Here is a 21588-nt window from a genome sequence, read left to right as displayed (position 1 = left end):
GGTTCTAACCTAAAACTAAAACCAATAATTTCAACAACGGAAGTGATTTCATGTTTGAAACAACACCACAAACTTTTTAGGGGGCAAAGAATTGAAGCATCAATCCCTCCTTCACTTTTTCTTCTATATTTATAGTTTGATGTAGAAGAAGGGGGCTGCTGCTCCGCTTGTGATATAACAACTGTTTTTTTTACAAAATGCCATCAAACAGAAGTATATCTAAACCAAACAGGATTTGAAACTGAACGAACAACCTTGATGAATTACAAAATGGAGAACTTAGGCGCAGGAGTGGCTGTGTGGTAAGATGCTTGTTTACCAACCACATGGTTCCGGGTTCAGTCCCACTGCGTAGCACCTTGGGCAAGTGTCTTCTACTATGGCCTTGGGCCGACCAAAGCCTTGTGAGTGGATTTGGTAGACGGAAACTGAAAGAAGCCCGTCGTATATATGTATATATGTGTGTGCGTGTATGTTTGTGTTTGTCCCCCTAGCATTGCTTGACAACCGATGCTGGTGTGCTTATGTCCCCGTCACTTAGCGGTTTGGCAAAAGAGACCAATAGAATAAGTACTGGGCTTACAAAGAATAAGTCCCGGGGTCGAGTTGCTCGATTAAAAGGCGGTGCTCCAGCATGGCCGCAGTCAAATGACTGAAACAAGTAAAAGAGAAACTTTTCTGGTTTTCCTTCATTATTGTTAGTATTATTATTATTTCTTTTGTTGTTTTATTGTCCTGGTTGATGCCATTATAATTGCCATCCGTGTGGGGACCTGCTCTTGTGTCTGATTTTGTGGTGTTCATTTACCATTTTTGGGGTCTCTGAAGAAGGGTTGTAGTTCAGTACCCAACCACTGCCTCTTCCTCAGTTTGAACCCATCACTGCACACCCCCTAGTCAGCCTCGTTTTTGTTAGAGGTGTGAACTATTGTGGTCTTTGTAACTGACCTACTAACAGCCAGGTGGTCATTGTGCATCTAATGCAGAGCTGGGGACGGGTTCTTCAGGGGCCTCTCTGACTTAGCAGTCTTCTGCTATGTTTAAGAAGGGAAAGAACAGAAGTGGTGTATATTGGATTGATACCACACTATTATATTGTTGGTTGATATTTTTTTATCAAGTGGAGAGAGTTGCAAGTGGCAGTGTGATCTGCCAGAAGAATGAACACACCATGTCCTGCCTTCATACATCCTCACTTGAATATAATGACTAGATTTTGTTAATTAATTTTTGTTGGAAGCCAAGTTATAACAGTGACCCATCACACAGACACAAAGCAGACACAGGAATGCAGCCGACTGGACTGTCCTGTCTCCTCTATCATCACAACCAACTGCCACCTCATGCACCTGCCTCTCCTCCTCCTTGTCTCCATAGAGCCTTCTTCTTATCCACCATGATCTGCCTCTCAACAAAATCCTGCATTAAACTCTTCACCTTATTCCTTCTTACCTCAATAGTTGGAACCCCATCCCTTGCCCTCAGCTGAACAGAACCATACCAGTCTGCTGTGTGGAAATGGGTTCACAAAATTACAAGCACTGGCTCCCTTCCACCTTTCTATGATAGGCACAAACCTTGGGGATTTTTTTTTTTTAGTTTGTTGGTAGGGTTTAGTTAATGACATCGAGCCTGAGTATTCATCTGGTCTTTGTTTTATCAACCCTGAAAGGATGAAAGGCAAAGTTTATCTCAGCAGAGATATATTAAGTCAGAAGAAATGCCATGAAGCATTTCGTCCAGATCACTGCCTTAGAAGACTAGAAAATAATGGTTTCAAGTTTTGCCACAAGCGGGGGGGGGGGGCGATTACGTTGACCCCAGTGTTCGACTGGTACTTAATTTATTGACCCTGAAAGGATGAAGTGCAAAGTCAACCTTGGCAGAATTTGAACTCACAATGGAGCAACGGACGATATACCGCTAAGCATTTCGTCCAGCATGTTAACGATTCTACGAGCTCGTCACCTTTATTATAATAATAATAATAATGATTTGTCCCTGCAGAGACAGAGTGTCTCAAATGTGTGCGTGTGTGGCAAAGTAACAGTCAATAATATTAACCCCAGTACTTTACTAGTATTTCATTTTATTGTCCCACAGAAGGATGAAAAGCAAAGTTGGCATTGGCTGGATTTGAAATCAGACTATAGATTTGGAACAAATATTGTGAGATATAAGTAGAAGTATAAAGGGACATAACTCTATTAAGTGCAGCCCTTCACTGTTTCTGTTGCTTGTTGGAAATATTCGTTGCATAGATACGAGGGAGAAGGGGATTGGGGTCATGGGATACGACGTTGGAATTAGTCACATAATTAGACTAGTAAAGAAATGGAAATTCTAGATGTGGTTTTTTAAGGACAACCATTTAATTGTAGAATTTGTCTTGATTCACTGAGCTATGAGAAGCATTTGTGTGGTGCTTGCCTATGTATGGCTGGGTGTGTGTGTGGGTGAGAAAGGAGGGGTGGCGACCCATTGATGGATACTTGTGATCACAAAATGTCGTGTAAACATTCTATGATCTTATGAACACTGGTGTGTGACGTTGAAATAGATATTTATCTTTGTATGTTGTTGTTATTGTTGATGTTTAGTCCCAGTTCAACTCTGAGCAGACCAATGATCAACACCATTCCAGCTGTGGCCATCCTGTCTTTGGAGTTTGATTTGCAGGAGATTTGGCTGCTGTTTCTAGCAGATTGCATGGTCACTTAGGGGGCTCCTTCATTGGTTTATATCTTGGTCAGCAGCTGGTGTTGGTATTGTGAGGATGTTTGGTATTAAAATATATTCTCTGAAGACAATAAAAAAATTTGTAAAAATCTACTGGGCTCACTTAAAACTTTTGGCTTTATGAGAAATTAAGTGTTTAAAATAAATTTTATAAAGAAACATATGTTCAAATAATTTTTAAAAACATATTCAATATACGCATGCACACACACGAGTATGTGTATGTGCAGGCATTGCTGTGTGGTTAAACTTACCGTTTTTGATAAAAAGAGGCTGATAAAATACGCTCCAGGATGTTTTGCTTGACTAAACTCTTCATCAGGATCCAGTGAGTGAAACACATTTGAAAATAACGGAAATTATTATTATTATTATTATTATTATTATTATTCATTTGAACATCTGGTTTTCCAACACCTCCCCCACTTCTCCTGCTCCTTCATTGTATTCCGATGGTGGAGTTGTTGTCTGAGGTGGACTTATCACCATTTTCCTCCCATATTCTTCCACAGATTCCTTCCACTTGTATTTCTCCCCCTCCCCCCTTTACTCATCTCCAACCCTCTCTCCATACCCACCTCAGCCTTTTCCCCATACTGCATCACAGATCATTTCTTTTCAACGCATTTCATCTCTTGATCGTTGGTTAAAAAGCAGAATGGGTAGAGCATCCAGAATAACTGCCAGTGTTGATGAAATAGGTCCTAATTAGAGACTGGGGTTGTCCTGTACCCAGTTGATTAGGATCAATAATGTATCAAAGAAATGTTTCTGTTCTTCACATTCTGAGTTCAAATCCTGTTGAGGCCATCTTTGCCTTTTTTTCCCTCTCAAGAGTCAATAAAATAAAAGTACCAAAGTAATTAATGCCTTGTGCCTAATTTAGAAACAATCCTTGTTAACGACAGTGGACTGACAGAATCCCTACAACCCCGGAAAGAAATACTTTGCACTGTTTTTTTTTTTGCTTTTTCTCTATTTTCTCTTCTCCAGCCTTAGGACTCTTGGGAGACCAGTTTCCATGGTGACTGAGATTACAATCACTCGCCCCCCCTCCCCCTTCCCACTCCAAGTATTGCAAGATTCAAAGCCAACAATTTGGTGGGGGGTATGTTGATTACACCCACCCTAGTATTCAACTGGTACTTTATTTGATTGACCCTGATGGGGTGAAAGGTGAAGCTAGTTTTGGCAGGATTTGAACTGAGAATATAGAGAGGCTGGAGCAATGGTGCCAAGCGTTTTCTCCATTCTACAGACAATTTTGCCAGCTTATTGCCTTCTGCTAATATTACATCCGGCTTTTTTATGTTCCAAGGACAGCTTTGATTAAAGTACCAGTTATATACTGAGGATGATATAGGCCATTGTCTTCCCTCCCCCTCCCCTTACTTATAGCTTTGTGTCTGTATTAGAAATCATTGCCATGATGATGATGAAATTCTAACCAATTACAGAATTGACAAAATGTTGGAATAATTGTGTTGCAGTGCTTTAGTTATGAAAAGGAGAAAAGATAATCCCCAGTGATGTGTTCTTTCCTTATTTTCCTTTGTTATGTTGTCCCATGCATTTGTCTATGAAGTTGCAGGCCTCCTTGTTAAAACCCGTTATCATTTTTGGCAAAAGGGACATTTCTTTCTCACAGTGCAACATAATTGAAGAGGAGGAGGAGACTCACCCCGCAGTTCTAGATTGGAACTTTATTTAATCAAACACTGAAAGACCAAAGTTGACCAGAACAGGATTTGAACCCAGAACAGAGAACTGGGAAAAAAATATCACAAAGCCTTCTGTTTGATGCTCTAAGGACACTGGTCAGTATGTAGGCTTAGTCATATAGAGAGCTTAATTAAATGACCACTGCTTCACAACTCCCACTTCTGGCAGAAATGGTAGCACGCCGGGCGAAATGCTGAGCAGTATTTTGTCTGCTGTTACGTTCTGAGTTCAAATTCCACCAAGGTCGACTTTGCCTTTCATCCTTTCGGGGTCGATAAATTAAGTACCAGTTACACTCTGGGGTTGATTTAATTGAACTAATCCCTTTGTCTGTCTTTGTTTAGCCTCTTGTGGGCAATAAAGAAATAAGAATTGTTTGCATTCCTGGAGAGAAACCCTTAATGGGATTTCTTCTGACCTTTAAGGCCCTCATGCTTTCCGAAATCCGCCGAAACTACACCTGATTATATATACACTTTAGATGAGTTGTAGTGCACCTGAGCACTGTACACAATTATTATTATTATTATTCTGGGCTCAAATGCTGGGGGGGGGGGGCAACTTTACATTTTATCCATTTGGGGTTGATAGAATATGTACCAGCTGAGCACTGGGCTTGATTCATAGAAGAAAGGGTCATTATTATTGTTAACGAGCAGTAGTTTGGCAAAATTGTTTGAGTTTTGGAACAAATTTTGTGGCAGCTCTCCTGTGTTCTGAGGTCAACTTTTCCTTTCATCCATTCAGGGACAATAAAACAAAGTATGAATCAAGTACAGGGGTCAATGCCAACAACTAACCCTTTCCCTCTAAAATTGTTGGCTTTGTACCAAAACTTGAAACAATCCAGAATCCATGCTTAACAAGACTGCTTTTGGTTTCTTAGATTCCGAGTTGAAATACCACTGGAGTCACCAATTATCTCTTCAAGGGGTCATTAAAATGAAAGTACCACCCCAGTACTAAATTCAATGCGACTGACTGCTCCCTCTCCCCTCAGAATTGCTGGCGTTGTGCCAAAATTTTAAAGACTCGTAGAATCCTTAGGGTGCCAGGCAAAATGCTTCAGTAATTTCCTCTGGCTTTACGTTCTGAGTTCAAATTCCTCCAAGGTCGACTTTGCCTTTTATCCTTTTGGGATACTATAGGCACAAGGCTTGGATTTTGCGGGGTTGGGCATGGTCAATCACATTGACCCCCCCCCCCCCCCCAATATTCAACTGGTTCTTGAATTATTGACCCTGAAAAGATGAAAGGTAAAGCTAACCTTGGTGAAATTTGAACTCAGAATGTAGCGGCAGACAAAAAATGCCACTAAGCATTTCGCCCAGAATGCTAATGATTCAGCCAGCTCCCAACCTTAATAATAATAATAATAATAATAATCCCTTAGGCACAAGGCCTGAATTTTCTTTTCTTTTTTCTTTTTTTTTTTCTGGGAACGGGGACAATTGATTGCATTGACCCCTTTGCTTGACTGGTTCTTAATTTATCAACCCCAAAAGGATGAAAGGCAAAGTTGACCTTTGGAGTTTGAACTCAGAATGTAGTGACAGGTAAAATACTGCTAACCATTTCACCCACCGTGCTAACGATTCTGCCAGCTCAATGCCTTATGATAATAATGATGATGATGATGATGATAATTAAATGCCACTAATCCTTTTGTCTGATGCACTAACAATTCTGCCAATCTGGTGCTAATTATAATTATACTCCTTTCCACTCTAGGCACAAGGCCTGAAATTTTGATGAAACGGGGTTAGTTGATTACATTGGTCCCCAGTATATAACTGGTACTTATTTCATCAACCCTGAAAGGATGAAAGGCAAAATTTGAACTCAGAATGTAAAGATGAATAAAATACCACTAAGCGTGCTGACAATTCTGCCAGCTCACGGCTTTAGAAATAATAATAATAATAATAATAATTATTATTATTTCTAACTTAGACACAAAGCCACATTTTGAGAAGGGATTAACTTGATCCTCAGTACTTGGTTGTGCTTTATTATATTGTGCCCCAGAAGTTGAAAGGCAAAGTTTACCTTGGTGGGATTTGAACTCAAAACATAAGGCATCAGAATAAATGCTGGTGAGGATTCTGTCCACTATGGCAATGGTTCTGTCAGTTTCCTGGATATCAATGGTTATAATGGTAATGTCTGTAATCTGCTTGGAGGCACTGTGCCTCCATCAGCAATTGGCTCCTTGGAGAGTAGACGTCTTTAAAGAAAACCTGCCAAGTCAACTTAGTGGTGGAGGGCAGAAGAGGAGAGGAGAATGTTGGAGTTAATGCCCTGTGGTATTTTGTTGCATCCCTTACATATTCTCTGCACTGTATGAGGGTGGACAGTTGCTTTGCACTTTTCATCCCTCAAATGCTCATAAGCACTACTTTAACAGGTAGGGTAGTAGTAGCATGGCCAGAGTCTAATATCTGAAGCCAGTCACATAAAAGAAAAAGAAAGATATATTTACCCTTAATATACAGGAAGGCAATGCTGTAGCTTGGCCTTAGTCGTGTTGGCTAAAAGTAACTAAAGAGAGAGCATACACAAAATAGGAATAAAATCAAAGGAAAAATGAGAGAAAAAATACAAAAAAAAATTGGTCGCTCGAAAGAAATGAATTGGTTCCTGCTAATAACATTTGTGTCTTTCAGTTGGTAGGGATTTTTTTAATGTTTTGTATTTTGTTTTCACTTCTGTCCATCATCATCATCACCTGGTGTAACTCAACCAACAAAGAAGTTTCTCTTTGTTTTTTCTTTCTTTTTTGCTGGGAACTTGTTTTCTGGAAATTAAACAAAATGGAATTCCATTCTATCCTTGGTTACCTTTTTTTTTTCCCCTGACACACTCTGTCTCTTTCCGCCACCCCCAAAACTTTCATTTGATCTCTCTCTCCTTGTCATCTGTGTGTGTATATATATATATATATAATCATCATCATCATCGTTTAACATCTTTGTTCCATCCTGTCGTGGATCGGACAGTTTAGCAGGGTCTGATGCAGCCAAGAACTGCCCCCTGCTCCAGTTATCTGCATTGGTCTGGTTTCTAAGACTGGAGGTCCCTCTTAATGCCAACCATTTCATAGCATTAATGAGGTCCCCATGTAGCTTGCATGGAGATAGCAAATCCACACACTCCATCCTTGCTTTAATGCTTACTTTCCCACATTAACAGGAGTTAGATGAGGTTTGGTTGAGGTGGAAGTCTTCTACAGGCTGATGCTGACCCTGCCCTCTCTTCTAGCAAGGTCAAACATCCTTCAGTCTATCAAACAACAAACGACTCAGACATGCTTCCCACATAGAACTGCAAACATCCCTGTTTGTATGTGTGTCCAACGTACATATGGAAACAAGGTGGGATATACACCCAGTCTACCATCCATATACATATACGAATACATATATAGGTGTGTGTATGTACATATATATATTTGCAGTAGGCATGGCTGTGTGGTAAGAAGTTTCCTTGCCAACCATATGGTTTCAAGTTCAGTTCCACTCTGTGGCACCTTTGTCCAGTGACTTCTGCTATTGCCCCATGCCTTTCAGTTTCTGTCTGCTAAAAGACAGACAGAACCTGGAAGAAGTCCTTTCTATGTTTGTGTGTGTGTTGTCTCCTTGTCTTGACATTGCATGGATAAGTTGTAAACAAATGTTATTGTCGTGCTTATGGAATTCTTTCATGGGAAACCTGTCTGTTCTTGGGGAAATATTACCTTGCTGGGGAACAGGTGAGGGTTTGTGACAGGTAGGGCGTCCAGCCGTAGAGTATCTGCCCTAACAAATTCTGTCTGTCTGATGTGAGGAGGGAGAAGTAGATGTGAAAATGATGATGAGGATGGCACAAGTTTTTAGATGGATAAATAGTTGAGCATCGGTTTCTATCAAAACTCGCTCCCCAAATTTTGTTCTAATCCACAGCTTTAGTAAAGAACAATGGGAGGAGGAGGAGATCTCAAAGCAAGTGGTTTTGAAATGACATTCTTCACTACACAGGCATCAGTATTATATATATATATATATATATATAATATATATATATATATATATATATATATATATATATATATATATATATATATATATATATATATATATATAGGCGCAAGAGTGGCTGTGTGGTAAGTAGCTTGTCTACCAACCACATGATTCCGGGTTCAGTCCCACTGCGTGGAACCTTGGGCAAGTGTCTTCTACTATAGCCCCGGGCCAACCAATGCCTTGTGAGTGGATTTGGTAGACAGAAACTGAAAGAAGCCTGTCGTATATATGTATATATATATATATGTGCGTGTGTGTGTTTGTGTGTCTGTGTTTGTCCCCCTAGCATTGCTTGACAACCGATGCTGGTGTGTTTACGTCCCCGTTACTTAGCAGTTCGGCAAAAGAGACCGATAGAATAAGTACTGGGCTTAGAAAAGAATAAGTCCCGGGGTCGAGTTGCTCGATTAAAGGCGGTGCTCCAGCACGGCCGCAGTCAAAATGACTGAAACAAGTAAAAGAGTATATATATATGTGTGTGTATTTATATATGGTTATGAATGTTTATATACATATGTATAGATATATATGTGTATGCATCTGTCTTTATAATGAAACTGAATGTCCCCCCACCCCTCTCTCTATGGTAGAGTCATTTAAAAAACACAAGTCATTTCTTGTCAGTGAATCCCTCCCATTATTTAAAAAATAAACATCAAAATTAAATGCCAGGAATCTTAAGAAAAATAAAGAATTTCTTTTGCCTTGGTGCAATGTTTTTCTCTTTGTTTTTATTATTTATATATTTTTTAATCCTTCTTTCAGTCATGGCCATACTGGGGCACTGCCATGGAATGTTTAGTCAAACATTACTGTATTTATTCTGTTGATCTCTTTCTCCAAGTTGCTAATTTACAAGAATGTAAACAAACCCACACTGGTTGCCAAGTGGTGGTAAGGGGACAAACACTCACAATAGTGTTCCACACAGTTTCCATCTCCCCAATTCACTGACAAGGCATTGGTCAACCCCAGAATTGAAAGACTTGCCTGAGGTGTCATGGTGTGAGACTGAACCTGGAACCATGTGCTTGCAAAGTCAGCTTCTTAACCATTACAGCCATTTCAAGGCAGTGTCTAGAAACTAGTCGTAGACGACTGGGTGAGCCCCATTATATGACGTGACCCTGCAAATGGTTACGGAACATCGGTTGGCCATGGAAAGATCCATGCTAGGAATATCGTTATTCTTTTATTTGGGTCAGTCAATGGATTGCAGCCATACTGGAGCACCACCTTCAAGGATTTTAGTCAAACAAATTGACCCCTGGAATTATTTTTGTAAGTCTAGTATTTATTATGTCAGTTCCTTTTTGTCAAACCACTAAGTTATGGGGATTTAAATACACCAACACTGGTTGTCAAACAATGATGGCAGTGACACAAATGCACACACATATATGTATGTGTGTGTATATATATGATAGCCTTCTTTCAGTTTCTGTCTACCAAATCCACTCACAAGGCTTTGGTTGGCCCAAGGCTACAATAGAAGACACTTGCCCAAGGTACCACGCAGTGGGACTGAACCTGGAACCATGTGGTTGGGAAGCAAGCTTCTTACCACACCGCCACAGAATGTATTCAAAATGAGATAATTGGGGAATGGAGCAGAGTGAACGATGTGACCACACAATACTGAAAGCACGAGTTCTGGTGGGCTGGATATGTCACGTGTGTCTCACAGATACCAGGTGGACTTGTGTAGTTTCTGAGTGATCAGAACCAGTCAGTTGGAAGGCCTCCACGATGATGGTAAGACATTTGGGTCAAGATGGAAAAGAACAGCGCAGTGAAGGCAGTTGGAAGTGGATTGTGATCAGCAGTGTGTAACAGTATCTGATGGTCTCGTTGATATTGTGATGGCAGCAGACAAAGCGAGTCAGCATTGGCTCCTTATATCAAATGCTGAATAAAACTTTTGGAAATCTGGCAGAGTTTGGTGAGTCTGGCTGCTGTGTGGAATGGAGGGAAAAAAATAAAAAGCCTGAAGTGTTTGGTAAACATCAAGAGGACTTTCTGACCCCTGACCCCATCTCCTGCATTCACTATTACCATTGTTGCTGATGCAGACGACCAACATTTGTTTCTGCGGATTTGGGATTTTCAGTAAATTAAGAACTGAAAATGTTTGAGGAAAACAGAAAGGGGATGAAATCCTCCTCTTCATCTTTTATCTTTTCCTTGATTCAGCCATTGGACTTGGCCATGCTGGACCACTGCCTTGAACAGTTTAATCAAACAAACCAACTCTAGCACTTTTACGTCTGGTCCTCATTTGCCAAATGACTAAATTATGGGAATGTAAACAAACCAACATCCGTTGTTAAATGTTAGGTATGGGGACAAACATGGACACGAAGATACACATATAATAGGCTTTCACACAGTTTCCATCTACTTACAAGGTATTGGTCATCCCAGGGCTATATTGAGAGACACCAGTGGGACTGAACCCTGAACCATGTGGTTCCAAAGCGAACTTCTTAACCCCACGGCTACCATGCCTGCAGCTCACTCTCTCTCTCTCTCAGTCACCAGACTGTGGCCATGCTGGAGCACCACTTTCAAGAATTTTAGTTGGACGGATTGACCCCAGTAGTTATTTTATTTTTAAACCTGGTTCTTATTCCATCAGTCTCTTTTGCCAAACTGCTAAGTTATGGGGACATAAACACACCAACAACGGTTGTCAAGCAGTGATAGGGGACAAACACATTTATATACAACAGGCTTCTTTCAGTTTCTATCTACAAAATCCACTCATAAGGCTTCAGTCGACCTGGATCTGACACTTGACTGAGCTGCCATGCAATGGGACTGAACCCAGGACCATGGGGTTGGCAAGCAAACTTCATGCCATCACTTTATCGTGCTGCTACTGTGGAAATCTCTCAAAGTGAATTTGCATGCTAAGTGGTGTAGAAGGGGGGGGATATGAGCAAGGGGGGACAACTATGCGTCTTTCTTGGTTTATCAAACTTCATCAGCTCAGTTTCGTCCGCAGAAGCTTTCCTGATCAGTTGGCAAAGATTTTTACAAATAGCTGAAGAGGTACAAATCATTTTTGTCCAATGTAATTTGCATAATTAAAAAAAATCCAATGAAGAAAGGGAAATAACTCAATTGGACCAATGACATCATGAGTAAATAAGGGCCTATGCACACACACACACTCTGATGGCTATCCACTCGTGACAGAGGAAAACCTTCACTGACCACTAACATTGTGCACTTAGACAAAATGATCTTTTACACTCGTGACTCTGCTAATGACTCACATCTGCACATATTGCAAACCAAGCTTCCTCCATTCACTACAATTTGTTTAAAATCTGCAAGTTTCTTCAAAAATGCCCTCTCCTCCCCCCACCTCTTCAACTGGTGGCAATGACAAGCATTGCTTTCCCAACTGACCACCCCTCTCTCCAGGCCTTCAAGAAGGACTATAAAATCCTTGGTTTCTGCTGGGGGTGCTTTCCACAAGTTCCCCATAGAGCATCTGTTACACACACGTGTGTGATGGATTCTCCCTTCACAGAAGACATTACCTGAACAGGTGCACTCTGTGCCATACATCAGGTGTCAAAGTGATTGCAAAGCAACAGGAGATGAGGTGCTTTACACCACCTGGTCTAGGAACTGAAACCATGTTCTGGCAATCATGAGTGCAACCCCCTAACCAGTAGGCCATGGGTCCAATCCCTCTTTCTCTCTCTCTCTCTATATATATATACATATATACATATATTTAGGGAGAGTTTACGAAAAATACAAAAGACGAAGACAGGTGGTGTAGAAAACAAACAGATGTATTAGTATAACGCTCAGGAATAGAAAAGGTCTTTTATGTTTCGAGCCTACGCTCTTCTACAGAAAAAAATGTGTGTAGTGGCTAACGATCTATCATGGCGACTGTATGATGGATATATATATATATATACATATATTTACACAATTAGCTTCTTTCAGTTTCAGTAGAAGTGATTTACCCCAAGTGCTACACAGTGGGACGGAACCTGAAACCAAGTGATGCGTTAACCAAACATCTTACCACACAGCCATGCCTGTTCCTAATTTGTTTTTTAATCATGGAATTAGAAAGAGAAGAGACAGAAGCAACATTTAAGTTTGTTAAAATTGATTTTTTGTTAAATATTTTTTTCCTTTTGAATTTTGAAATTTTTATTGTATTTAAATTTTATTTTAAACGATGTTCTAAAATAAAGATAAAAAAAAGAAACTGGAGTTCTCCCCCACCCCACCCCTTTACAATTTTCTCCCCTAACCGATTCCCCCCACCCACACCAGAGTAAAGCACTTTGAAGTACATGATGTCATTTTTATTAGTTTAGAATGATTATGTAATAATAATATTAATTGGATGACAGCAAAACAGAGAGAGATGTGTTATTGATGTGACATGCAAGTTGTAAAGGCGTGAAGCTGGAAAAATGTGACTTCAACGTAGGGTGGTGGTGATGGTGGTGGCAATAACAGAGAGGATGGAGTGAAGCATTGTGCTTAGAAGTGCAGAGGTCAAGCATACCAGCTACATGAGTAGGTGTGGGTGTGTGCGTCTATCACCTGGATATATCATGATTGTTTTCGCATACATTCAGAGGAAAAGGTTCTACTCCCTTGCAGGTGTAATAGAAAAGTAGAGTGTAGGGGTGGAGGGCGTGATTAACTCCAGGGTGTGGGACTTGCATGAAGTGTTCCAACGAAGACAGCTCCCATCCAATCCATCTCTGGAGGCATCACATATCTACAACTACATTATATATCCCTTCCATTTTTCTTATTTCTGAAGGGGATTTGGCTGTTGTTTCTAGTAGACAGAATGACCATATAAAGACTTCGTGTTGGCTGGTTTAACAGGTTTTATTAAGTGAAAGTGATGATGGTTGGTGTTGGTGTTAAGGCCAGTTGCATCTGCTTGAGCAACCAGGTCTGTGGGTGTGTCATCTAGTTGATGGCTTCCATAGGAACTTCTAGCTGAAGCCATCCTGGCCCCCTGTCTCCTGTTCAGGGCACACTGTTCCACTAAGTAAGGCTCAAAATGTGAAACCCTTATTGTAAAGTTACTAAAAAGGCTGATCAAACAATCAGGGATTTCATGTAGTCCCTGTTTTCAAAATGGCAGGTTAAGTTGTTAAAAAAATCTTTTTATATTTTTTGTGAAAGGGGCCAAGGTAGCATATATGTTGTCTTGCAGGGCCCCTAAAACTGGTGTGAGGATAAAAATGAAGTAACATCCTCAAGTTAGAGGTCTGCATGCTTGCAACAGTGTTCAATGCACCAAGGGCCCTAGCAGTGATGTCAGACGAGGAAATGGGTCCAGACCCAACAACAATAAAGACAGGTGTGGAAGCACTTAGTGTTTTTACATCCATATTTCCATGCTAGCATGGGTTAGACGACTATATATTATTGAGGAATTGTGTGATAGCCAGAGGCCCTTCATGTCACTAACCTTTACCAGTTTTTCACACATCTTTAGAGGTGCAAAGAAAAGAGAAACCCATTGACAAGGGAAATGAGAGCAACATCACTGACGGGTGGAGTTTGGAGAAGCACAAACCGAAACACACACACACACAAATGGGCTTCTTTCAGTTTCTGTCAACCAAATCCACTCAGTACTATAGAAGAAGACACTGGGGTTGCGTAGTGAACTTAATCACAGAACCATTGTCTTTTCAATGCTGATGGCACCTTTATAAAAGCAGTTGGAAGATTTGTAGCTGTTCACGTGGGACTAGTTTAGATGCTAAAACGTCGAACAATGTTTGGATTTTCAATAATCCAGGCATAAAATGTAGTTGAAATCTATATACACATATGCAACCACTCACACACAAAAGCACAGTCACACATACACACACGCTTCTTCAGCCAAAATACTAAATTAGTATAAATATTATTAATCAAAGTAGAAAATAGCTGCCAAATCTAAATCTTCTTTGGTAAAGTCAGTCAGTGACAGATTGGTTTTCACACAAGGATGTTGGTGGGTGTTGGAGTGATGGCCATAGTAGTAGTAGTGGTGGTGGTGGAAGTAGTAATGGTAGTGGTGATGGTATTATTATTATTATTATTATTGAGTGAGAGAGCAGTGCATGCCATCAAGCGATGCTGGGGTACAAATCTATGAAGCCCAGTATACCCATCTGATAAGGGTACACCAGGTACATGCATCACAACCATAAGTGTGTGGCATGGTGGTCTCCCATCAAAATAAACAATGCATGACTTTGCAGATGGGGCCCAGTTAGAATTTTCTTCAGGACGAGTGGCCCACCCTGCTCAAAAGGTTTAAGGACCCATGTTTCCAGGGATTAATTATTCAAACCCCAAACAATTATTATTAGTAGTATTAGTATTATTATTATTAGTAGTAGCAGTGATGTTGTTTAGACCCAAGTCATCAAACAGGCCAATGATTTGAGGCATTCCAGCCATGATCATCCTGTCTTAGTTTTAGAGATAGGTAAAAACTGCATTATCTAATGTATCCTCTCATTATCTATGACATTAATGAGTGAGATTTTAAGAGCTGTTTTTAACTGCTATTTCTAGCAGATCAAATGACCACGTAGACACCAGACTCTTTTACTGTTGTTACCCTGGGTCCAATAAGGGACACACAAATTGAAAATACCACCACCACCACCACCATCATCATCATCTCCTAGCCACCTTTTGAAGTGAGTCCTTGTTTGATATCAGTTGTTAGTGTTGTTGCCATAGTGATGCAGCTTCCCTCAGCTAACGATAACGAATGAAGAATTAAGAGACTAAAGATTATCTTCCATTCCACCTCACCCATATTGGACTCCAGTCAGCTGTGCCTCCCTCTGCACTCTTTCGAGATGATTCTTCTTCCTCTTCTCCTTTGCTTCAACTCTGGATTAATTAATTAATTAGAACCATTTTACATAACATTTTTCCCTTTGTTTAAAGTGTTTTGGGTGAAGGAAGGATTTCCCACGTAATGCAAAGTGCAATTTGTGATCAAAGAACGGGAGTAGAAGTGAAGAGAGCTGTGCATTCAAGTGACAAAGTGAAATTGTATAAAAGTATGGTGTGTATATACGTGTGCGTATATATATTTATATGCATTATATATATTTGCTTTTACTCCAATCTATTTGCATCATATGAGAGGGTGGGGCTGAAAAGTTCCCGTCTTTGGGTAAAAAAAAAAATAGAGGAGGAACTGATCCTCCTCTATTTATGATTTTATTAAACATATTCTCTTCTCAGATTCACACATTTATTGCAGTTTTATTGCAGTCCTTCAGTTTTTCTAAGCCTTGTAAAAAAAAATCAGAAGTTGGGCCTCCTACCATGCCTTCTGCAATACCCTTAAAGCCAGGAACTTTTCAATACTCCCTCGCACATATATATATATATATACACATACACACATACATACAAATATGTATGTACACACATATATACGGATATGTTCGGTCATCAATAAGTTGTTAAATGAATGGCTGGATATGGATGCACATCACCACCCTTCGCAGAACAAACGAACAAAAATATCAAATACATAAAAAAGCAGGATTATAAAAAATGTTGTTTTTGAGACATTTTGTCCATTTTTTTGAAAAATAATTAAAAAATTTAATGTTTTTTTTTGTTGGTGAGGGGACAGGGAGATTGTGAGGGTGAGGTCAGTTACTCAAATCCCTTTTTTCTTTTGATATAAAATTTCTTTGGAGAAAAAAATTTTTTTTTAATTTTATATTTTATCATTAAATATTGTTATGCTTTTTAAAAACGTCATATATATATATATATATATGTGTGTGTGTATGTATGCATACATACAAATATATTACAAACATGTATATATATATATATATACATGCATATATATATATATATAATCATTATAAATGGTTAGTCTGTGTGTGTTGTGAATATTTTTTCCTTTTGTTTTTCTTTTTTTTCTTGAAATCATACTGCAGAATGAGAGCCCCCACCTCCTTTTCCATCAAAAATTCAGCAGGATCCTCCCCACCCTCACCAACCAAACCAAACTGTACTTTTAATATTCCATGAGATTAAAAATCCACGCCCACACACACACACCTCTTTGAGGGCCAATTTTGCACATCGTATAAACTGTGTTTCTACTCTTTTCCTTCACTGCGGTCAGTCAGGTCATCTCAGTGCACCTTGAACAAACCCAGATCACAGAAGGTGGGAGAAAGAAGAAAGGAAGGAAGGACAAGACATATATGTGAAGGTTAGGGTACAGAGAGGTCCGGGTATCTTGCCCAATGACACTTCATTTACGTCGGTGGTCAAGACAGCATCATCATCAACAACATCATTTTAATGTCCATTTGTCCATGCTTGCCTGGGTCAGATGAAATTTGCTGTGGCAGATCTTCTATGGTTGGATGCTCTTCCTGTCATCAGCTCTCACCTTTTCCCAAAGAAGGAAATACTTCTTTGACCCCTTCAAACATAAACAGCAAAATGGCTGGACATGTTTTTGAAGGAGACTGACAACAAACGACACAGCTCGTATGACAATGACGTTTGTTTGCAATCAGCAGACCATGTCGAAATCGAGAACCATGAACACACACCCACACACATTGCAACTGGCCTCTTCCGCTGTCTACCGAAAGCTTTGGTTGGTCTGTGATTTTGGCAGCAGGCGCTGTGCAATGGGACTGAACTGGAAACCATGCAGTTGCAAAGCAAACTCCGCCAACACAGCCATGCCATCTCCCACCAAGTTCTTAATTATCAAAAGTGCAAAGAGCTGATGAAAGGATAGTCAGATGCATTGCTGTAAGCAGCAGTAGCCGCAGCAGCAGCAGAAGTGTTGCATGTTGAGTTGAATACCTGATGAGTCTGAACGAGATGGGGGAGGTGAGCTACATGCAACTGTCCATCCAGAACAGTTATTTCTCATCCATTTAACACTATTAAAACCAGGTTGGTGTGCCAGCTGCTTTTATGGATCTTATGGTCCAGATGGAAAGGAAAAAAAAAGGTAGAGAGAGAGAGAGAGAGAGAAAGAGAGAGAGAGAGAGAAAGAGAGAGAGAGAGAGGACATGTTATTCTTGTAATGTTGTTGTAAATGTACAATGTCAACATTTATGGCTGAACTCCCTGTAGTGTTTCATTCAGCAATATGTCGCTTTAAGAGAAGAGCCTAAAACTCAGCCATCCTAACAGAGAGACTATTTTACTGGATGAGAAGTGAGGGTGTTCATCAAGAGACGAGATATTAAAGTGAAGACCCTGAAGAAACTGCACCAGTGTTATTGTAAGGTCGCAATTTCAATGATTACTGATCGGTGCAGTCGAAACACGTGTAGGTCTATTTAAGGATGATTCTATTTATATTTATATATATATATATATATATATATATACATATACACACACAAATATAAATAAAGCAATTAAAAGCAATGCTAATGCTACTTCGTAATAATCCTTTTTATGACTAATTATTATTATTATTATTATTATTATATATATATATTCCACAAATATATTCAACATTGGCAGTCTTCTGTGTGGAAACTACAAGGAAATGCAACTGGACTTGGCACCCATTTCTTGTTAACTTCTCTAAACCATTTTCAGATTTTGGTGCTATGGAAAACTGATCCATGTTAATGCCACATAAAAACCGCAATGCTGGTTCCCCATTGAAGGCCCCTCGAACACTCTGTAAAGTGGTTGGGATTAGGAAGGAGATCCAGCTGTAGAAACCATGCCAAGTGAGGCCTGGTGCAGCTCTCCAGTCTTGCCAATCCCTTATCAAAGCATCCAAACCAAGCCAGTATGGACAACGGACATTAAATGAGGACAATGAAAACCTTCGTTTCACTCTTTTCCGCTGACACTCAACAAACTGAAAACTTCCACACCATGTTTCACAATTTCCATTCTCTCCACGCCCTCAGCTTATTTTCTACAAAAAGGGAGAATAAAGGATCGAACATGTCTGACTGTGGCCCTCACTCACACTCACACACAAGAAATGGAACACTTTCACTCCACATCCCCCACCCTCACTCATCACATTGGCCACTTTCACTCAATGCTCTACTGCCTCCTCTCCCTCCTCCTCCTCTTATAAACGTTTCCCTTCCACCTCCACCCACACTTGCACTCTCCCCTACCCTGTTCCCTTTGTCATTTGTTAGACCATTCCAAATCCTTGGTTGCCTTCATTAATTGCTATCATTAGGGCTTTGTGGAATTTGTCGATAGAATCATAATCTGGTAGACACAACTGGTTGAAGCTGAAAGAGACAAGAAATAAGTTCAGTAATAATAATAAGAACAACAACAACAATAATAATAATAATAATGATGATGATGATGATAATAATAATAAATACCAGGCAGTTGCTCTCATGGCTTCTGATCTTAACTGATTGGAAGTGTTATCATGTACATTGTTTTGTCTTGGTACAGCAAATATTCTGCTCAATACCACAGATTTGCTTGTCAGTTGTTTGACCTTAACCAGTTGACCAGTTGATCATGTCCCTTAGTCGCTGATGATCTCTGATCACGAGCAGGAGTAGTGGGGGAGCATCATAGCCATGTGTTGAAAGGAATTCTTAGAGGTTTGGATAATTCACCTTTGGAAACATGGGTGGTTCGTTCAACATCCTTAAACAATCCTTATTCAGGGACCTTTTGAGTGGGATGGGTTACTTGACCAGAAGAAAATTCTAACTGGGCCCCACCTGCAAGTTCATGTGCTGTTTATCATGTTATGAGATCGCCATGTCGTGCACATGTGGTTGTGATACATGTGCCTGGTGTACCCTTATCAGACGGGTAGTCATGATGGGTATACTGGGCTTCGTATATTTTACCCCAGTGTCACTTTGATGACATGCACTGCTCTCTCACTCAATAATAATAATTTATTCTTTTATTGGCCACAAGGGCTAACATAAAAGCAACGTGAAATGACAAAACGACGATAGAAAGTGTTTTAGAACGTGTAAATAAAATAACAAAGAATAATCCTTTCTACTACAGGCATTTAGGGGGAGAATGCGATAATAGATTATGTTGACACCAGTACTCAACTGGTATTTGTTTTATCAACCTTAAAAGGATGAAAGGCAAAGTCAACCTTGGTGCAATTTGAACTCAGAATGTAAAGACAGATGAAATACTGCCAAGCATTTTGCCTGGCAACAATTCTGCCAACTCACTGCCTTTATTTTTTTTTTTATTATTATTATTATTATTATTATTATTACTGAGCGACAACCAGGAGAAATCAGTGGGTTTTCAGCTTGGAACTTGCAGAAGCTGTCCATGCTGTCCAACTGAGTCATTGAGCACTGGACAGATGGACTGGTTAAATTGCTTGGGGGGGGGGGGGTCTGGTTCAATCTGGAGCTCCAGATGGACAAAAACTGGGATGAGATAATAATGATAACAAAGGGTACAGTGATCACATTTCTAAATCAAGATGGATATAAAGATAGACACAGGCATGAGAATGCGGTTAAAGAATTTGCATCCTAACCACATGGTTTGAAGTTCAATCACAGTCTGCAGCACTTTGGACAACTATAACCCAGGGCCAACCAATGCTTTGTAAGTGGATTTCATAGATGGAAACTGAAAGAAGTTTCTGTCTGTCTGTCTGTGTGTTTGTTTACATTTGTGCTTTGTTGAAAAAAAAATCCCCTCTCTATGGCAGAACAAAATGACCCTTAATTCCTTTACTTGAAAAATAGACAAGGGTTAGCAACAGGAAGAGCACCCAGCTGTCAAACAACACTTCAGTAAATTATCCATCTAACCCATGCTAGAATGGGGAAAAAACATGAACACACACCAACACATACACACACAAACACACACACACACACACATGCAGTTTTAACTCACCAGGTATGTGCAGTTGGTAATGTGTTAAATGTGGGAGCAGCAGTGATTTGAAACTTGGGGTTCAGCTCTGAAAATCCTCCTGGTGGCAACTGGGAACAACCTGTGGTGAATTGCAGAAGTCTGGCCATTTGTTCTTCAGTGAAGCTGGCAACAATTGTCCAAAACCAATCGAGCACCTGCAGAAATCAATGATGAGGTTTTTACACAAATATTACAAACAACAGACATTTTATTGCAACAAGTTTTACCTTTCTCTTTCTTTACTCTTGTCTTGGGAACTGCATGGCAAAACATCACAAGTGCCAGGGACATGAAGAAATGCAATCCATGTACAATTGTAAAGTGGTTGGCATTAGGAAGGGCTTGAAGCTGTAGAGACCAACACAAAACTGACACTGGGACCTGATGCAGCCTTGCAGTTGGTCACATCCTGTCAACCTGTCCGACCCATGCCAGGATGGAAAATGGATGTTAAATGATGTTGATGGTAACAGTAGACATATGGGGAGGAAAGAAAGAAAAATGTGAATGGGAAAATGGCTTTGATATTAATGTTGATTAACAGATTAATTATCTTTATATTATATTTCGAAGGTGCACTTGCCGGGCAGGTGATTTGATCTGAGATGATGAATTGAAATTAAAACACAGTGTGGGAGAAGCATGTTAGCCAGTTGAAAAATGTTCAAAAACTGTTAATTTCACTTCAATATTTATTGTTTGGTGTCAAAATGTTTGTCGTTTTGTGTTATAATCTTTTATTTTGTCTTTTTGAGAAATACAACAGGAATTTCATTTCTTGGAACAAAAATTAGGTAAATGTTAGTGGACATGTGGAGAGGTGTTCAATGCTAACAAATGGTAAGCAGGAATGCTCTGTAGAGCCTAAAGGGGAGGGGGAGGTGTGGCTGTGTGGTTGAGAAGGTTGCTTCCCAGCCATGTGGTTTCTGGGTCCAATCCCACTGTGTGGCACCATTGGGGAAATGGCTTTTACTATAGCCCCAGGTCAACCAAAGTTTTGTGAGTGGATTTGCTAGATGGAAACTGTGTGGAAGCCCATTGTATATGTGTGTGTGTGTGTGTGGGAGGTTGTTATTGTTGTTGAAGGCTGACTCAGAGCTAAAAAACAACAACATGTGTTATGTTAACC

General features: G+C 39.9%; 1 protein-coding gene across 1 annotated transcript in view; it reads right to left on the bottom strand.

Annotated features, from left to right (window-relative positions):
• Positions 1-17065: 17065 nt before the first annotated feature.
• LOC115223413 (apoptosis-resistant E3 ubiquitin protein ligase 1-like) overlaps positions 17066-21588 on the bottom strand; it is a 66570-nt gene continuing 62047 nt past the window's right edge. Inside the window, exons 18-19 of the mRNA XM_029793929.2 lie at positions 20439-20614; positions 17066-18817 (exon numbers count right to left, since the gene is read on the bottom strand). Of these exons, the coding sequence (XP_029649789.1) occupies positions 18715-18817; positions 20439-20614 (279 nt within the window). The 3' untranslated portion in view covers positions 17066-18714. The remainder of the gene's footprint in view (positions 18818-20438; positions 20615-21588) is intronic.

This window comes from Octopus sinensis, linkage group LG23 (assembly GCF_006345805.1).
Source record: "Octopus sinensis linkage group LG23, ASM634580v1, whole genome shotgun sequence".
NCBI classification, from domain to species: Eukaryota; Metazoa; Mollusca; class Cephalopoda; order Octopoda; family Octopodidae; genus Octopus; species Octopus sinensis.
The sequence above is the reverse complement of the archived record's forward strand: the minus strand, read 5'-3'. Positions and strand labels throughout refer to the sequence as shown.